This window comes from Lycorma delicatula, chromosome 6 (assembly GCF_047948215.1).
Source record: "Lycorma delicatula isolate Av1 chromosome 6, ASM4794821v1, whole genome shotgun sequence".
NCBI classification, from domain to species: domain Eukaryota; kingdom Metazoa; phylum Arthropoda; class Insecta; order Hemiptera; family Fulgoridae; genus Lycorma; species Lycorma delicatula.
The window spans coordinates 164,326,682-164,345,965 of NC_134460.1; the positions used below are offsets into that span (position 1 = coordinate 164,326,682).

General features: G+C 29.0%; 1 protein-coding gene across 1 annotated transcript in view; it reads left to right on the forward strand.

The window, feature by feature from the left end:
- Nucleotides 1–10,081, forward strand: part of LOC142326465 (purine nucleoside phosphorylase) — a 29,877-nt gene extending 19,796 nt beyond the window's left edge. Inside the window, exons 5-6 of the mRNA XM_075369027.1 lie at nucleotides 2,517–2,707; nucleotides 6,469–10,081. Coding sequence (XP_075225142.1) covers nucleotides 2,517–2,707; nucleotides 6,469–6,713 — 436 coding nt within the window. The 3' untranslated portion in view covers nucleotides 6,714–10,081. The remainder of the gene's footprint in view (nucleotides 1–2,516; nucleotides 2,708–6,468) is intronic.
- Nucleotides 10,082–19,284: the final 9,203 nt, after the last annotated feature.

The window sequence follows — 19,284 nt, forward strand, 5'->3', positions numbered from 1 at the left end:
TACAGGAATTATTTATAGCCACATTTGTCAGTCACTGAGATGGATTAATAAGTATGACTCAATCCGTCACTTTTTTTTTTTTTTTAATAATATTAATTACAAAAACCCAAAGCAGAATTTAATACCGATATAGTGTTAAATTGATCTAAGCAATCAGACCTATTCTAGTTTGTTGGTTGCAACTGTTGATAAAACAGTCTTTAGAAGTAGATTGTTCATTTTCCTTTTAATTGATTTTTCAATAACTTGTTTTTAGAAAATCAAGTCTGACATATGTTAACGTTCAGCTGAGACTGTTTTGCCAATGTTTATTAAAACACCACTCTTATTTGTTTTTAGGAATCACTCAGTTCAATGTAAGAGCTTGTTCAGGGTTATGTATCATTTCCTCCTCATTATTTATAAACAGTAAAAACTGTCTACCTCTTAATCATGTAAAGTATATTAGTTGTTCTATTAACAGCTGATATTTTATATGACTAATGTAACAATGTATTTAATTCTAATATTATTCTTTCTAAATTTACATCTCATACTCTTAAGATCTATATACAGTAAATTACATATAATATTGAACAATGCATGATTTATGGAATCTTTAAAAACTATATTGTATATATTCATAGTAGAAGGAAGATTAAAGAAAAACAAACCAACATACTTGGCGTTTATAGACCTAGAAAAGGCTTTCGATAACGTAGATTGGAATAAAATGTTCAGCATTTTAAAAAAATTAGGGTTCAAATACAGAGATAGAAGAACAATTGCTAACATGTACAGGAACCAAACAGCAACAATAACAATTGAAGAACATAAGAAAGAAGCCCTAATAAGAAAGGGAGTCCGACAAGGATGTTCCCTATCTCCGTTACTTTTTAATCTTTACATGGAACTAGCAGTTAATGATATTAAAGAACAATTTAGATTCGGAGTAACAGTACAAGGTGAAAAGATAAAGATGCTACGATTTGCTGATGATATAGTAATTCTAGCCGAGAGTAAAAAGGATTTAGAAGAAACAATGAATGGCATAGATGAAGTCCTACGCAAGAACTATCGCATGAAAATAAACAAGAACAAAACAAAAGTAATGAAATGTAGTAGGAATAACAAAGATGGACCCCTGAATGTGAAAATAGGAGGAGAAAAGATTATGGAGGTAGAAGAATTTTGTTATTTGGGAAGTAAAATTACTAAAGATGGACGAAGCAGGAGCGATATAAAATGCCGAATAGCACAAGCTAAACGAGCCTTCAGTAAGAAATATAATTTGTTTACATCAAAAATGAATTTAAATGTCAGGAAAAGATTTTTGAAAGTGTATGTTTGGAGTGTCGCTTTATATGGAAGTGAAACTTGGACAATCGGAGTATCTGAGAAGAAAAGATTAGAAGCTTTTGAAATGTGGTGCTATAGGAGAATGTTAAAAATTAGATGGGTGGATAAAGTGACAAATGAAGAGGTATTGCGGCAAATAGATGAAGAAAGAAGCATTTGGAAAAATATAGTTAAAAGAAGAGACAGACTTATAGGCCACATACTAAGGCATCCTGGAATAGTCGCTTTAATATTGGAAGGACAGGTAGAAGGGAAAAATTGTGTAGGCAGGCCACGTTTGGAGTATGTAAAACAAATTGTTGGGGATGTAGGATGTAGAGGGTATACTGAAATGAAACGACTAGCACTAGATAGGGAATCTTGGAGAGCTGCATCAAACCAGTCAAATGACTGAAGACAAAAAAAAAAAAAAAAAAAATATATTCATTCATATAATAAAGTATCGTGTATAATTACAAAGTACTAAATATCTGTATTCATTTACTAATTGAATCAGCAGTAATTATATAGAATAATTACCCTAACCAAGGTGGACGTTATTCAATCTTAATCATATACAGAGCCCTTTATATTGGGTCAGATACAAAACTATTCCAACCTTGTTAATCCATTATTTATTGAATAATAATAAAACAAATTCAAGTTAATAGTTTGTAAGAGTCAGGAAATGTAAAAATAAAATGATTTAGGTCGCAGGGAAAACTTCCTCCCCTTTTTTTATAAAGATTTTTTAACATTATTCAATTATATTATTTCTCATTGCGTTAATGTTATTAGATTTTGATAAACTAAAAACCTTATCTATTAAGATTTTCATAAACTTCAGTCCTTTTAATATCTTATCACCCTTTAATGTATTTTTTTTTTTTTGAAAGTAAATGACATGCTATCAATAAAGATTTCATGGCAATAGGTTTAATCTTTCCAGAGATATGAAATCCTATATTGGCACACTTGCATACATGAAGAATTTTGAAACTAAGATTTTGTGTTTGTGGACTCAAGGGATGTCATACTGTTAAGAAATAAAATTATTTGGTAGAGAGGGAATCATATGTGATAAAAAAGTATGATTGTAAAGATATTTTTAATTTAGACGTTAAAATTCTTTATATATCTTTTTAATTATTAACTTGTTTATATTCCATTAATATAAATTTTATCATTCTTAATTGCAGATTTGGCCCACGATTTATTGCAATGAATAGAGCGTATGATGTTAAACTCAGAAATCACGCTAAACAAATCGCCAAAGATATTGGTATTGAAGATTGTGTTAAAGAAGGTGTATATGCAGTTGTTGGTGGTCCAAATTTTGAAACTATTGCTGAATTACGGTTGCTACGAACATGCGGTGTAGATGCAGTTGGTAAGTAATTAAATGTTTTACATTTGTATTGAAGCACAGTATATTCAAAAAAAAATTCTGTAACTGCATGATCTTCTTCCGCAAAGACCATAATGAAAAATTTCTATTTTATCTCACCATTTTGACTGGAACTCAGTCCCTCTCCAGATGCTCTAAAACAACGTCTGTTTTGCTTTGTACTCAGAAAATATACACGGTAAAATTATTTTTAATATTAATATTACGGGTGGATTAATAATAACCTAATTACTTAATTAATCCACTCTTTCAAAGCTGCACACGTATTACCTTCCCTTTGGCAACAGATGCATATGTGCAAATGAATAGCATAAATAGGTTTAGTGTGAGTTAGAACCTGGACTACGGGACAAAAACAAAACTTAATTGCACACAGTTCTAAAAAATCCCTACAAGTTCTAAGTCAAAGAAGTTAAAGCTGTTGAAAAACTGAATTTTAAAAAATGGCAGCCTAGATATTTCAAGAGGAATCATGTCTTCTGAGAGAAAACAAAGAAAAAGTGAGAAAAGAAAGTTAAGTTTCTGTCATTTTGTTTATACTTCTGCATCTCCTAAGAAACTTATTAAAATTTACATCTTCATCGTAGACTGGTTAAAATTATCTTCAGTAGGTGAAAAGGAACATGTTCTGATTTCAACTCAAACAGGCTTATTCCTTGTAGAAAGTTTCTATGAACCAAGCCAAAATTAATCGTGAGTAGAAATTGCAGCCCTTCATCACTGCAAATACCAGACTTATTACAAGTTGCTAATGAACTGGCCAACTACAAACAATAAAGGAGAAGAGAAGAGAATATTGAAAAACAAATTTTAAAAATGTCATCAAACAATAAGTCACTTAAATGATTTCATTTATTATTTCATTATATTATGAATTTTTACGTTTTTATCTTATATAATGACTAACAAGTTATGTATCTCAGTGAACAAGTTTATGTATTTCATTGTTCTATTAAGCATTAAATAAGTATTTGTTTCTTATATCGTAAATTGTTATTTTTGGTAATTTAAATGATGTTTGCTCTTCATTATTTTATTAAACCATTGATTCCAGCATTCCTATGTCTTACTGTGTCACACTCATAATTTCGTGCTAAGAGAGGTGTATTTCTAACAATTTCTTGAAATTTAAAAAAAAATTGTAGTTGACATTCAAGCACAATGCAATTTACTTATCCCATTATGTAGAGTGTTTAAAGCTAATATAGTTCCAAAATTAGTGGTGCTACACAGTTTTTTCCACTATCTCAATATTTTTGGAAGATAAATTTAATTACTCTTTTACATGAACCATTTCAAATGAGATAACCCATTTGCAATGTTTAATGAGTTATTGTTATTTTTCTTCCTATTTTAATTTTCTTTGTTAATTAAATCTTTAAGAAAAATATTTTCTTTTTTGATTGAGGAGCATCTTTCTAAATAAATTATCTTGTCAACAGAATAAGAACATTCTTTGTTTAAAAAAAAAATAATAATATTTAACTACTGAATATTTATTTACCTTGATTTGATGATTTCTTATTTTTTGAAGCATCAGAATCTTTTGTGCTGTTCTGATTTATGATAGGACATCATTGTTTGCATTTGTAAGCTAGTCATTTATTTCTCTGATACATAGCAATACTTTTATTTTTTATATGAAGACTATTCTTTTGCATCTCTCAGAGGTTTATTTGTATTTAAGTATATTAGTTCTTACTATATAGAGAAAAATATATTTTGTAAGCAAGATAATATTATCCTACCCTACTAAATGGCATTTGTATGTGTGTCCCCTTAGCTTAGCACTGGAATGTACTGATCACTAGCAGAAAATTCCAATCTGTTAGTACACGTCTCGTGATGGTCAGGTGTATACTTGTTATATTATTATATATCGTATATACATATATGCAAAATATATATCAATTTTTTGGGAAACTTTAGTACTTTTTAACCAGATCTGAATTTTCAGACGAAAATCACAAATATCACAAATGGTTGGTCCTAGCGCTCTGAAAAATTTTTTCAACCCTCCTAAAATATACCCTATTTGCTCCCAGTGGTACTCGATGGATGATAATATTTTCAAGTGCCCCTGGGGTGCTGTTCGGAAATTAGGGAGGAGGTGTGATGGGGTGCCACTGTAATATCTTGGCAACCGCTTGTCTGATTTTCATGATTCAAACGGTATATCTATCAGCAGGTCAAGTGCTAACTGTTTAATGGATCAGGTGCACTCTAGATTGACCGGATCTTGGTTATCCGGAAATTAAAAATCGTTTAGTCCTATTTGATTGCACTTACCCACCGTATAAAGTACCAATCTGATCTTTCGCTAAATACTCTCAAACCTGTGCGCTAGTGCAGCTGTAAAGTATAAACTTATGAAAACTGAAAAGTAGAAAATAGGTAAAAAAATTTTTAAAACACCGATCTTAATTTAAATGCAATAAATGTAAAAAATAATTGATGAATGGCCTAAAGAGTGGTGTGCAAACACATGTAAGAAAAAACTGGCAAAAACATCAAATTTTTAATTTGAGGCTATGACTTTCATATAATTTTACATATCACCGTCAATGATTGTTGTCAAATCCATTCTGAGGTACCATTTTAAAATTATTTTTTACGATTTAGTGTGTTTAAGAGTGCTGTTTTAAAGATTTTTTTACATAATGATTATTTATTTATATGATAGTTTTTCATTAAATAATGAACTGTAACCAAAAAGTAGGCATGGAATGTACCTGATCACTAGCAGAAAATACTGATTCGTTAGTATTAATTTCTAGAGTAAATTTCTAATTTAACTTTTGTTATATCAATTTTCATCATTCAAAAACAAATATTTTTACAAAAGAGGTAATCAGTTTTGGACACCTAATAATCCCATTCCAAGATGTCTACTTCAGGGCAACTTGCTCAGAGGGCCTAGCTGTGGAGGCGTGCCTAGGTACACCCTGCAGCTAGTTAAAACTAAAAATAATTAATGTTTTACTGGGATGTAATAGCTGTCTTTTACTGTTTTTTAGAAAGACTGTCACTTATCTCTTCCGTATATTCTTACATTTTATAATGTAAGAATATAAATTAATATGGCTTATGATTAATGATAATTATTTTACATCATTAATCATAAAGCATATATTACATGAATGAAATGTAAATTTTGTTATCCAATTATTATTAAAGTCATCTATTGAACAGCGCTTCCACTTATTTAGTTATGCAGTAGTTCTTTTTAAAAGTTTATTTATATTTCCTCATGCAAATAAAAAATATTTCTATACTCTGTTATTTCATAAAAGTTTGTTATTTTTGGTAAATATTTAGAATTTAAAAAATAATTTAGTAATTGTTTTGTAGTAAATAAAAAATTCATCTATAATTAATTAATTTTTTTTTTTAAATTCCATAAATTTTGAATATTTACCAAAAATAACTAACTTTTATGAAATAACATAGAATATGGAAATGTTCTTTATTTACAGGAAGAAATGTAAATAAACTTTTAAAACAAAACTCTTGTGTAACTAAGTAAGTGGAAGCACTGTTTAATCTATTAATGTCTTTTATAATAATTGGATAACAAAATTTACACTTCATTAAAGATTTTAATTAATTATAAATTAATTTTTTATTTACTATATCCAAATTTAACATTTACTAAATTCTTTTTTATTATGTTTTTCAATGGCAAAATAAGGTCTGTTCTTGTATAAATATTAATTCAATTATGTCTTTTATTTCATTTTTAGGTATGAGCACAGTACATGAAGTATTAATGGCATATCATGCAGGTATGACAATATTTGCTTTCAGTTTAATAACTAATAAATGTGTTATGGATTATGAAGATACTTATGAAGTGAACCATACAGAAGTAATTGATACCGGTAAAATGAGAGAACCTGTATTAAAAGATCTTGTCACACGTATGATACTGAAAATAAATGAGTTACAATTAGAAGAAAAAAATGCTTCAGAAAATGTTGAAAATTAATAATTACATGTGTATTATACATTACGTGTACATTTAAAAAAAGAAAATTTCTATTGTTTAAAGCTTAATTTAGCTTATAATAGTTTTAAACTTTTCTCTAATTTATTGTAAAATTTGTAATATTATTTATCAGGGTCATACTGGGGATAGGTCAAGTGATGTAAAATGGTCAAGTTTCTCTTCCCTACTCCAAAAAAAAGTTTAGGCGTCCCATCAGAAATAAATTTTCCATAATTATCTTCATTCTGGAATATGAAATTGAACTTGGTATGTCTTCATGATTACTTTATCAAAAAATTGTGTTGATAAACAAGTTTGGTATCTGCCTGCAGAGTATTCAGTAATAGATGCATATTACATACGGTATTATGATGAAATTTAATTACAATGCATTTGGTTTTGAATGGCTGTTAATATGAAACAGTAATGGTGATGTGATATATATTTATACATTTTGCGACTCTAATACCACAGCACCTCTTAATCATTAGTTGAATAACTCAAAAATTACAATTATACAAAAGATATTTTTTTTATTTTAAATTTTCTCTGTTAAGCAATTCTTGTAATTATATAATGATTATTTAGAAAATTGTGTAAAAGATAGGTGAAAATGGATATTTTTAAAATTTCTGATCGATGTTATCTGAATGTTATTTGAAGGTATCAGAATAATCACAGGGGGAAAAATAGCAATCTGCTGAATGCTATTTATATTGCATTCTACTTACTGCTCATAAATATAAGTTTATATGTGTCAATTTCAACAAAATGTTTTTTGGATGTACATTCATTATATGAAGTATAATTTATTGTAATATACTTATATTATATTATAGTAATATACTATAATATATTATACTGTAATATACTTACTATATATTATAGTAATTATTGTAATTATGTAATTATTAGTGCAATTATCTGATTTAGTATAATTGTTATCATAATTTAGGTTTATATCTGTAAGTCTTATAATCTAAAAATAAGATAATTTAGCATCATTTTATTTTATAGTTTTGTATTTATTTTTCATTGATTATTGATAATCTTCTTAAATATCTCATGTAGGAATCACCGTTAATCAGTTTTCATTTAGCTCTATTGTGGTAGTTTTTCCTGAAAATTATTCATTATTAATAATATTTGATTTAATTTGAACATTCATTAATTTGTTACATTAATCTTTACTACCTATTATATATCAATTTTACATACTAGCTAGTTGGCAGCCTATGTAACATTGTCCGTAACTTAAATTATGAAAGCCAATTTGCATGTTAACCTAAATTTTTAATCTAGAAAATTAAGCTTAGTAGAACGCTTAGAAGTGGTGCCAGATTTTTTCTCTTTTTAGTCTTTTTAAATTAAAGTTTCTTTACCAGAGTAGTAGCATCTCTTTTTCATCTGGTAAAATTTTGAGTTCAAAAATATATTATATTATGAAGATAAAATATGTTTTTTTATAGTAATATTATTAAAATATAATTTTTTTATAATAATAATATAAATGCTTTTTAACCACACAGTTGAGAAAAAATCTCCCTGATACAATTTCAGAATTTTTAAAACTCGCGCAAGTTTATTTAATATGATTGTATCATTAATTCATTAAAGATTCTTAATTTTTTAAATATTTGTTGATGCATGTGGCCATATTTTACTGTACTGGCAATTGCCCTTGCTTTTTTATACTATATTTAACTGTTAAAGATATATACTGAAATTTAAATTAATAAAAAAATTTAATTAATAAATCAATTTAAGTCTTTTAAATACCAATGTTAAATATCATTGCAAATACAAATTATTCATTAAGTAATTATTACTTAATGGATGGATCATTATTTATATCATGTATTGCATTGTTTGATAGAGCATGTTCAATAAAATCATTAGAAACTTCATTTCCCTAACTACTCCCATCATATTATCAATTTTTTAAATGAAACATAAACATTTTTTCCTTGTTAAATGCCATTTGCTGCTAATCTGTGATGATAGATTTTTTAAAAATGAACTGCATCGGTGACTGTATTGCATTGAAATAAGTCAATATAAGTAGACAGGGAATAAAAATAAGAGGCATAGTACTTCACCCAGTAGATACTAGTCTTTATTTTGGATTTCTATGCAACCCCTGTTTAAGAAACTAGAATCATTCGGCAGTTCTGCAGGCTGACCTTAGAAACTTGTTCAAGGAAGAAGGAATAGGAATTGCACAGAGGAACTGCCCTGCCTCTATCTGGGGTAGTTTACTGTCTAACCCTATGTCAAATATTATTGTAATACAAACTTTATTTCAGCTGTTAGTAAATATTTATTAAATTATTTGGAAAGTAATTTATTTTTTATTTTATGAATATTTTATTATCAGTAACCAGTCTGAATCAAATTAAGCAAAAATGTTTTTCTTTTTAATGATATAATAAACAAGGAAAATTTTTTAAATAAATTTTAAATTAACTGTATTAATACCTAAAAACTTTTCTCCCCAAAAGAAAAACACCTAAAAGAAAATATTGCCAAATAGAAACATATTATTAGTTAAAGATCGTAAAATTACAGCTAAAAATTTCCATTTGTAATCATTTATACCCTAATCATGTATCATATTGTTTCTGTTAAAATTTTTTTAAGTATATAACTAAAACAAAATAGTTTAATTTTCGTATTATATAAACTCGTTTTTGAATAGTTTTGTAAATGTTGCTTTGATATTCAAGAACTTAGTTATTGTTCTTATTTAATCTTACTTAGTATGAAATTTTTATCAGATGAATTATTAATTCATTCAATAGAACATTATAGATAGGTTCTGTATGTTTTGCATTATTCACTTAAGTATATTATTGTAATGAACAAAGTATTAACAATAATTTTAGATTATGCATTTTCTATAAATCTTGTTCAATGAAGTGTTTACGTTTAATTATTTAAAAGTTTGTATAATAATGATTAATTTTTTATTAATCATAAGTGTTAAGCATAATATATACAATCAATTTTTATTTTTATTATGATTATTAACATATATTAATGTTGTAAGATCAATTATATGTATTTATGTTATGATGTCTGGTATTGCCATTCATCCTGTTTGTAAAAAAAAGTAAACGATTAATATAGATTTATATTTTTTTTGTAAATAGTAGTAATACGTTTAAAAAATACAAATGTGTATTATCACAGTAATGAAGAAAACTGAATGAATGGGTTCATTGTTAATTTACAATTTTTTATTTATTTATTTATTTTTTTAAGAGAGATTTGGTGAGCGGTTATTAAAACAGTATTATATTTTATAATAATGTACTAATAATATTTTTTATATAATACAATAAAGATTTTTAATTTTTTATACTTAATTATGTATTTTTTTTAAATTTAATTATATGTTTAGTTTATTCGTTTTTTAAAATATCATAATAGAAATTTTAGATTTTTTTGTGTTGCCGCATTTAAATTTTGTTGTTATATTACATTAAATGTTAAAATTTTATTGACGTATATATAGTGTAGTGAATAAAAATCAATATTCACAAAAAATGTACTTGTTTCTTATTTTTAACCATTTTCATCTCTTTTTTTTTGTGTATGTTCAACATATGGAGGTACAAACTTTCCAATTTTTATCCAAAAACTTTGTTAAAGTTGTTTATAATTATTCAATAATATATTATGAGAGACAGCTGAAACATAATGTATACTGAAATGTAATCTTAGAACAAAATGCCACGCAAAGTGACAGGTACTGCCAACTTATAGTTTCATTCCTCCCCTACTATACTACTAATATTCCAAAACTCTATCTGTCCTACTCTCCCATTTTCTGTCACTTACCTTTGTTATGGTGTCAAGTAGCCTGGCTGCTATGTCACCCTGCTTCTAAAACAATGAGCAATAATTAAATATTTAACACTGGAAAAAGTGAACGCTATCTTTTAGGTGACATTTACTTTTAGTCACCTAAAGGTGTTTATGGTGATATAGTGTGGATTAATATATTGTGAATAGGTGGGCAATAAAATTTTATACATCAGACGCTATTAAAGTGAATATTGAAGATGAATCTTGCAGTGGTCGACTGGTTTCTGTGACTGATTAGAAGCATCAAAAGGATGAATCGATTCAAATGACTGTCACATCACACATCAGTACACTGCTAACTTTGTTTGTAGTGGGTGTCATGCATACTCATTGAAAGGAACAAACAACACAAAAGGAATGTTGTGAGCAGCTTCTGAACCATAGTGACAAGGATGATGACTTTCTTTTCAATATTGTGATCGGAGATGAAACTTGAGTGTATCATTAAGGCCCAGAAGAAAAATGGATAGCATGGAATACTAGCAGTATGGTTTGCCATAGTAAATAAAATTCAAAACAATGAACCCTTTAAAAAAAAATTTTCCTTGACAGTGTTTTGAGACTCCAAACACATGAACATGATTGATTACCTGGAAGCCAGGTCAGTTGTAAAATCTGTGCAATACATAGATATCAAAACTCCTTAGATATATGAGTCTGTAAATAAAGTAATGAGACTGGTTCACAATAACTTTTTTTTTACAATCCAATTATACATGGACTCTATCACCTTTGAAATAGTTCCCTTGGAAAGCCACACAACACTTAAAATGGTTTTTCCACTCTTTATAGCAGTGTTGGAACTCAGAAACCGGAATATCCTTCAGATGGTCGGTTACATTTTTTTTATGTATTCTGCTGTTCCAAAATGGTTTCCTTTGAGGAGTTTTTTAAAGTCAGGAACAGAAAAAGTCTCAGGGATTCAAGTCAGGTGAATAAGATGGTTGAGGAAATATAGGAATGTTTTTCTTTGCTAAAAATTCATTAATTGAGAGTGCAGTGTGATAAGGTACATTGTCATGATGCAGCATCCAATAGTCTTTGATGGCTGGTCTTACACAGGCAACTCTTTTCCACCAGTCTTTCAAGAATTTCTTGGTAAACATATTAATTTACAGTTTGTCCAGTTGGAAAAAACTTCTTATGGACAATGCCATTACTATCAAAGAAACAAATTAGCATGGTTCTGATCGCCCATTTTTACTTTTTTGGGACATGATGAGTTTCAAGTGTGCTACTCCTTGCTCTGGCTTTTGTTTCTGGGTCATGCTTAAATACTCGTATCCAAAATTCATCACCAGTAATAACATTTTTTAGAAAATCAGGATCAGTTTCAATTCGTCCTAGAAGATTGCAGCACACTTCCACCATGTTGCTTTTCTGTTCAACAGTGAGGTTTTTTGGGTCCAATTTTGCAAAATATTTTTTCATGTCCAATTCATTTGTCAAAATTTGATGGACTGTGATATGGTTCAAATTAAATTGTTCTGCAATCATTCTGACAGTTGATCACTGGTCATACCATATCAAGTCTCTGATTTGCTGAACATTGTCGTCACTTTTGATGTTAACAGTCTTCCAGAGCATGAATCGTCTGCAACTGATTCCTGGCCATCTTAGAACTTGAACTGTAACAGAGCATCACCTGCATATGCCCTTTTCAATTTTGAAAAAGTCCCAGCAGCATTCTCACCGAGTTTTACACAAAACTTGGTTGTACAGTGTTGCTCATAATTAGTATCACTCATTTTTGTAATGCACAACAAAAACTCGTTTCACAAAATGTTTGTTTGTGTCTCACATGGCAACAATAGACTAAAAATATTAATATCTAATATAAGTCAGCTGTTCATATAACCATATGTTTAATAGTAACTTTACAGTGTTGCCACTTTGGCTACCAAAAAAAACTAGTCTCATTATTTTATTTACAGACCTTTTATGTCGTGTTTGACAATCCACAGAATTGATAATGCTTGGTCATATACATTGTGTGCAACTGCAAAGGCTCTTGTGAATTGAAATTTGTACCTATTCTATAATCCATAGTCACCAGATTTGGCAACCTGCAATTTTCTGTTCTTTCCACAGTTAAAGAAAGATATGAAGGGAATTCATTTCACTAATTGAATTGAAAGATGCAGTCAGGACATGGATCAAGGAAAGATCAACAACATTCTTCACTGATGGGATGAGGAAACTTGTTTAGCGTTAGAAGAAATGTGTAGCTGTAAGTAGTGACTACATAAAAAAGTAAATGTAAGATTTTATAGCTAATAAAATTTACTTTTATGCCATAATTTTTTATTTGCAAATTATAAGCTTCTGAGCATTACATTTCAGCCACTCCTCATATAAACCTATTAATTTGGACTTCATTAGTCTTAGACAACATATGAAATTTTCTTACCGCAAATTACAGGAAAAAAATTAGCAGAATGTAAAAGTAACTCCCCTTGAGTGTTGTATGCCCAGTATAATTATTATTCAAAGTCAATTTTTTGTGTATGGTAATGCACAATTAAAAAGTCTAACGCATTTTGAGTAAACTAAGACTGCTTACTTTGTAAACTCTCCTGTAGGATCTAGTTGACAATTTATAGTTCAGCTGGATACATCCATATTCTCCACACAATTCTGATAATGGTTGAAATCTCTTTAGAAGCACTGAATGTGTTCTTGGTGGATATCTTTTAATTTCTGGAGGAAAAACAATTTTTGTTACTTTATATTTAGGTTGGTCAGTCTAAAATTTTTGATCAGTAACATACTGTTCAAATCCTGAGTAAAGATTCTCTGATTTCCCGAGGGATTATTAATGTCCACAGCAGGCCTAAGTTACCCTTTAAAAAGGAGTTTGTCTCCTACTCTATATGTAGTTTCTCAGCAAGTATTCCATTTTTCTTTATGTCTGTTCTCTTTCTCCCATTTTGAAATGCATTGGCATAGATCTTGGTATTTTCTGTCAAATGGCAGCATATTAAGTTTAAGAATAGAAATGTCTATCTTTCTTTCTTTTTCCTGTTTAGCCTTCGGTAACTACCGTTGAGATAATTCTTCAGAGGATGAATGAGGATGATATGTATGAGTGTAAATGAAGTGTAGTCTTGTACATTCTCAGTTCGACCATTCCTGAGATGTATGGTTAATTGAAACCCAACCACCAAAGAACACCGGTATCCACGATCTAGTATTCAAATCCATGTAAAAATATGTCTATCAGAAATGTCTATCTGATTAAGCTCTTCTGTTACAGATACAGTACTTGTTTGTAAACGTTCCATTGTTGTACTTTGAGGTTGATTAATCTATAGTGGGAATAAACAAATTACAAGTTTTACATTTAATTTAAATATTACAGAAATGTAAGGGATTTTGTTAATTTTTTTTTAATAGTAAAGTACTAGAAACATTAAGCTATGTTTATTTAATTTCACCAGTCAGTCAGAGTAGACAGACTTGGCAGTGTTTCTGATAAGTTTGGATTTTCATATTTCTCATTTAATAATAAATTCTCTTTAACAAAATGAAATTTATTAATTTCAACCTACATTAAATTTCAGTAGTACCTAAAATGATGATAATAATAAATTTGGTTTTTGACAACTTTTTGTAGCCTGTTTGAGGTGGAGTTTTGGATGTAATCTGAGTCTGGTCCAGAAAGAATGAACATCCAACAATTTTCTGAAAAGTTATAAGACTACATTTTTACTTCCTTGTACAAAGTAAAGCAAGTATTGTGATCATGAAAAATTTTGGTTTTCAGATTTCAACAAAATATACATTTTGATTATCCCTGAATCCATTTTGACTAATTTCGGCGTGATGTCTGTACTTATGTATATATGCATCTCGCACATCTTAAAAACAATTAGCCGTAGGGTGTTCAAATTTTGGATCAGGACTGCTGTAACATCTAGTTGTGCATCTCCCCTTTTGATTGCAATCAACTGGACCAAAAGTGTCCAAAAATGCTCAAAATCAAAAATAAGTGGTACTTATTTTCATTGGTTCCAGAGTTATAGCCAAATAAAATTTTAATTAATGAAATATTTGGATCTTACAAGGAAGGCTTCTTTCTTTTTTTCCGATTCTCCTTTTTTTTTAACTTTTCTCATTTTAATTTTTTTTTTAACTTTTTTAATTTAAATGTATTGATTTATTAATAATTATTAACCCGTGATTGTAAAAACTTTTACAATATATAATTATTCGATAATAACAATAAAAATAAAATATGAAAAAAAATCAGAAGTTATTAGTGAAATTAAAATTTTAAATACTTTTAAAAATGTATATATGTAATTTAATAGGCATTATTACATATGTGTATATATAATAGATTTGGTGAAACATCTGATTACTTAATATTACTTGAAAATTATAATTTAAAATTGTATTATTTTTTGATTTTCTAGTTTATTCTCTGTTTAATTTCATTTAGTTATTCTGGAATTTCTGTTTAATTTTATCTGCATTAAAGTTAACTACAGAGTGACTGAAAATAGACCCTCACTTAAACAACATATACACTGAGGCATACATGTTCGATCTTTAATAAATTGCAAAAATTCTTATCTTTTAGTTCATTACTCCTCTGATATTGTCGAACAATATACTCCCTAAGTCAGAGTTGATCATCATTTCGTTTATTTGTTTTTTGTTGCCAATTATTTAATCACTCTTTGGTTTGATATAATTCTTCTGATCTTAATTTGTGTACACGTTCTCTGCTTTTCAAGTTTTCTCTCTTTATATTCATCATCCTCTCTTAATCTTTTTATTCTTTCCTTGGTCTTAATGTTTTCTTCCTCTTTATATTTATCATCTTCTCATAATGTTTTTATTCCTTCGTTGTTTACAACATTTTCTTCCTCTTTATTATTTTTTTTTTTTTTGGTTTGCAGAATTTTCTTCCTGTTTATTCTTTCTTTTTATGCATAGTTTATTTACTAGTGGATTGAATCTGGATTATAAATTTCTTCCTTCATGTTATTTCAGCAAGTTATGCCACCTAACTAGTTCTTGAAAGTTCTTTGAAAGTGTACTACTAGATTTTTTTTAGGACTTCATTATCTTTCTTGAGTATCATAAAATTTAATTTTCTCTTTTATCCTAAAGTATTTTCATGAATACCCTCTCTCTTTTTTTCATTACCTGATCCTATGACAAAAGCAAATGCCAATGTAATCATAACATATTCATTTTTATTGCTATAAATTTTATAACATTTAACCATACTAGTAATTATTTTTATTATTATTATTATTATGCTTTTACGGCCAACATGGGACCACTTAAGTCAATTTTAGTTGGATCTTTTCTGAGAAAAGCGTGTTATTTTACTCTTCTGAGCTGCCCAGTATTTCTTCATCCGTTCAGATCTTGCTTTCTTTTCTTCATCTGTAAACACCCTCTTCGTTGTATTTTGTCGTTTGTCTGTCTTTTGTTTAAATCTAATGCTTTTGTCTTTTAGCTTTGTAATTTTTCCAGTTTTATTCTGTAGGTCAGTCAGGGAAATTCCCAATTCCTTCATATCTTCTCTAATTTCTTTGATCCATCCTACTTCTAGCTTTTGGAACCAGAGCTTTTCAATGATATTTCTTGACAGTCTTGTTTCCGGTGTCCTTATGAGATGCCCAAAGAAAGAGATTCTTTTTTTCCGCATAGTATCAGTAACAGGCTCTATTTCTCGATACACCACCTCATTTGGCACAATCCACCATCGGCCTTCTTTTTGGTGTTTTTTATTGATACATGTTCTGACAATTCTCCTCTCTATTTTCAGAATTTTTTCAATTCGGTTTTTCTGAGTGATTTTGAAAAGGGTCTCGCTTCCGTAGGTGACTTCTGGCTGTACTACAGTTTTATAATGTTTAAGTTTTGTTTTAGCAGAAAGGCATTTTTTGTTATATGTTGACCGAGTTAATTTTTGGGATTTAATCATTTTATTTGTCCTGTTTTGCCATGTCACTTTTTCATTTAAATTATAAGTTATTATTTCCCCTAGATATTTAAATTGTTTTACTATTTTAATTTTCTGATTCTTTACCGTAATGTGCTCTATTACCAGAGGATCTATGGCCATTAGTTCAGTTTTTTCGAAAGAGATATGAAGCCCTATCTTTTGTGCTAGGTTTTGAAGGCTCATGATTTGTGTTTTGGCTTCTTGAATATTATTTGCTAAAAGAGCGAGGTCATCAGCAAATCCTAGGCAATTTAGTGTGATGGAGTTTTTCTTAGTACCCATTTTTATATTTTTGGGATTTATTTCATACCATTTTCTCATGACAAATTCGAGGGCGCAGTTAAAAAGGAGTGGTGAGAGGCCGTCTCCTTGCCTCAATCCAGTTTTTATGTAGAAGGGTCGAGAGAGTTCACCTCTGAATTTCACTCTGGACTGGGTATTGGTTAAAGTTAATTTTATCATGTTTACGAGTTTAGGGTGAAGGCCCAGGTTTCTCAGAATATTCAGCATGGATGGTCGGTGTATACAATCATAGGCCCTTTTAAAGTCGACGAAGGTGATTATTAGTTGTTTTTTCCGTCTTTCATATAAGTCCATCATAAGTTTTAGGGATATTATTTGTTCCGGGCAACCTCTCCATGGCCTAAATCCCCCTTGGTATTCCCCAAGTTCCAGTTCAAGTTGGTCTTTGCATCGGTTGTATATGATTCTCGACAGGATTTTGTATGTGCAATCCAGGAGAGATATGCCTCTGTAGTTTTCTGGATTAGTTTTATCCCCTTTTTTATGTAATGAATGAATGAGGGCTGTGGTCCAGTGTTCTGGAAGTTTTTCTTCGTTCCATATTTTCACGAGGCATAGATGTAGGGTAGTTTTGAGTAATTATTTTATTGTATATTATTACGTTATCCTTAAAAAATTATTGAAATATATTGATTTTATTAAATGAAGTTTTTTTTAATGCAGAAAAGGTAAAGAGAAAGTATGGTGTATAATATTGCATGTCTGTATAAAAGTAACTCATTAATTTCTTTCAAGGTAACTAAAAAATATTGTCATTTAATTTTTTTCATCTTTTGTCTCAATTTTAATAATATATGATACACCAAATAAATCAATTTAGAGTACAATAAAATACAGCATATCTGTATTTATAATGGTGTGGTCATAATTTTGGAACAAAGTATGACAGATATATAATACATGACAAAATGAAGTGAAACTTTCCAAAAATCTTACCTATTCAGTAGAGTTTTTCCTTTAGTTGCCCTGCAATTGTCAGGATGATATTTAGCCTCTTGTTATACATGACAGAGACCCTTCTTAACTGACCCATCATGATAAAATATTATTTAAATAATCTCATATAAATGTGAGATTCTAGAGATCTTTAATGCAGTGGTTTCCTATTGCCTTTAATTTTTTTTTTTTTTTTTTTTGCTTTTCATTTAGGTGATTTCTCATCCCAAGGACAAAAGAGTGCCTTACTTCCACCCTCTGAAGAGGCTGTTGGGATTTGTGGAAGTGGTCTCTTTACACTGAGAGATATTCTGTCCCTACATTCGTTAGCCATTTATTTCTAAATGTTGCCCCCTTTCCACCAAAAGAAGGTGAATGCTTGGATTTTTCCTTCATTAAAACGAAGAATTTGACCACTAGGTTTTACCTAGTCTCTCCAGTACTTTTAGAGAGGACAATCAACATTATACAATTTTTTTTAAATTTACAAAATTTAGATATTAATAAACTGTCATAGTATTTGATGATGACTTAACATATAAACTAGATCTGAAGTAGGCAAAGTAAGATATACATATAGCTGTACTTTTTAATTTATTCTGCCTTTAATAGCAGTTGAGAAACGTTTTCTTCATTAACAAAGTTTTAACTAAATTTATATGATTTTATTAAGAAGGCTGAAGATGGTGTTATTTATATATATATATAAATAACCCATGAGTATATATATTACATATATACTCATGGATGTTTTATGACATTTCTGTTATACTTTATGTTTCTATTCCTTTCATCAAAATAATGAAAACAGTTGATATAAACAGTGGTCTATAAATGCTTTGTTTTTTGAGTTAAGGCTAGCAAAAAATCTCTCTCAGATTTCTATTTTACAGGTTAAATAATGTAACTAAAACTCTAAAAATTTGATGTATTTGTTAAATGGACAAAAAGGTAAGATCTTTTCTTTCCTTTTGTCCATTTGCGTAGTAGCTCTTATTCATAAGTAGAACAAATTGTACAAGTTGTACAATTAAAACAAGATGTTTTATCTTGGTCATCAAAGTTTTACCCCAAAATAGGCGTTATTCACTTTTTTAACAAAGTCTGTAATATTTCTTTGGTGTTTCTTCACCACAAATTCCCCGAAAATGTATAATAAGACCGAAATTTTTCGCTATCACAATACTTCCTTTACTTCGTACAAGGAACTAAAAATGGTCTTGTCATTTCAGTTGAGTAGTTTTAAGTAATATCTAAAATACAGGAAAAAAACATTATTTTGTGTCCTAATGTGAACGTTGCAATCTATTCACCTAGTGAACAGTACGCACCCCCTTCTCAAGACTCAATGAATGAGGATGACATTTGCGACACGTAATTGAAATCTAGTCCTGCACAGATTCACGCCTACCATTTCTGAGAAATGAAGTTAATTGAACCCCAATCGCCAAAGTACACCGGTTTTCAACATTTAGTAGTATTAAAAAAAAAAAT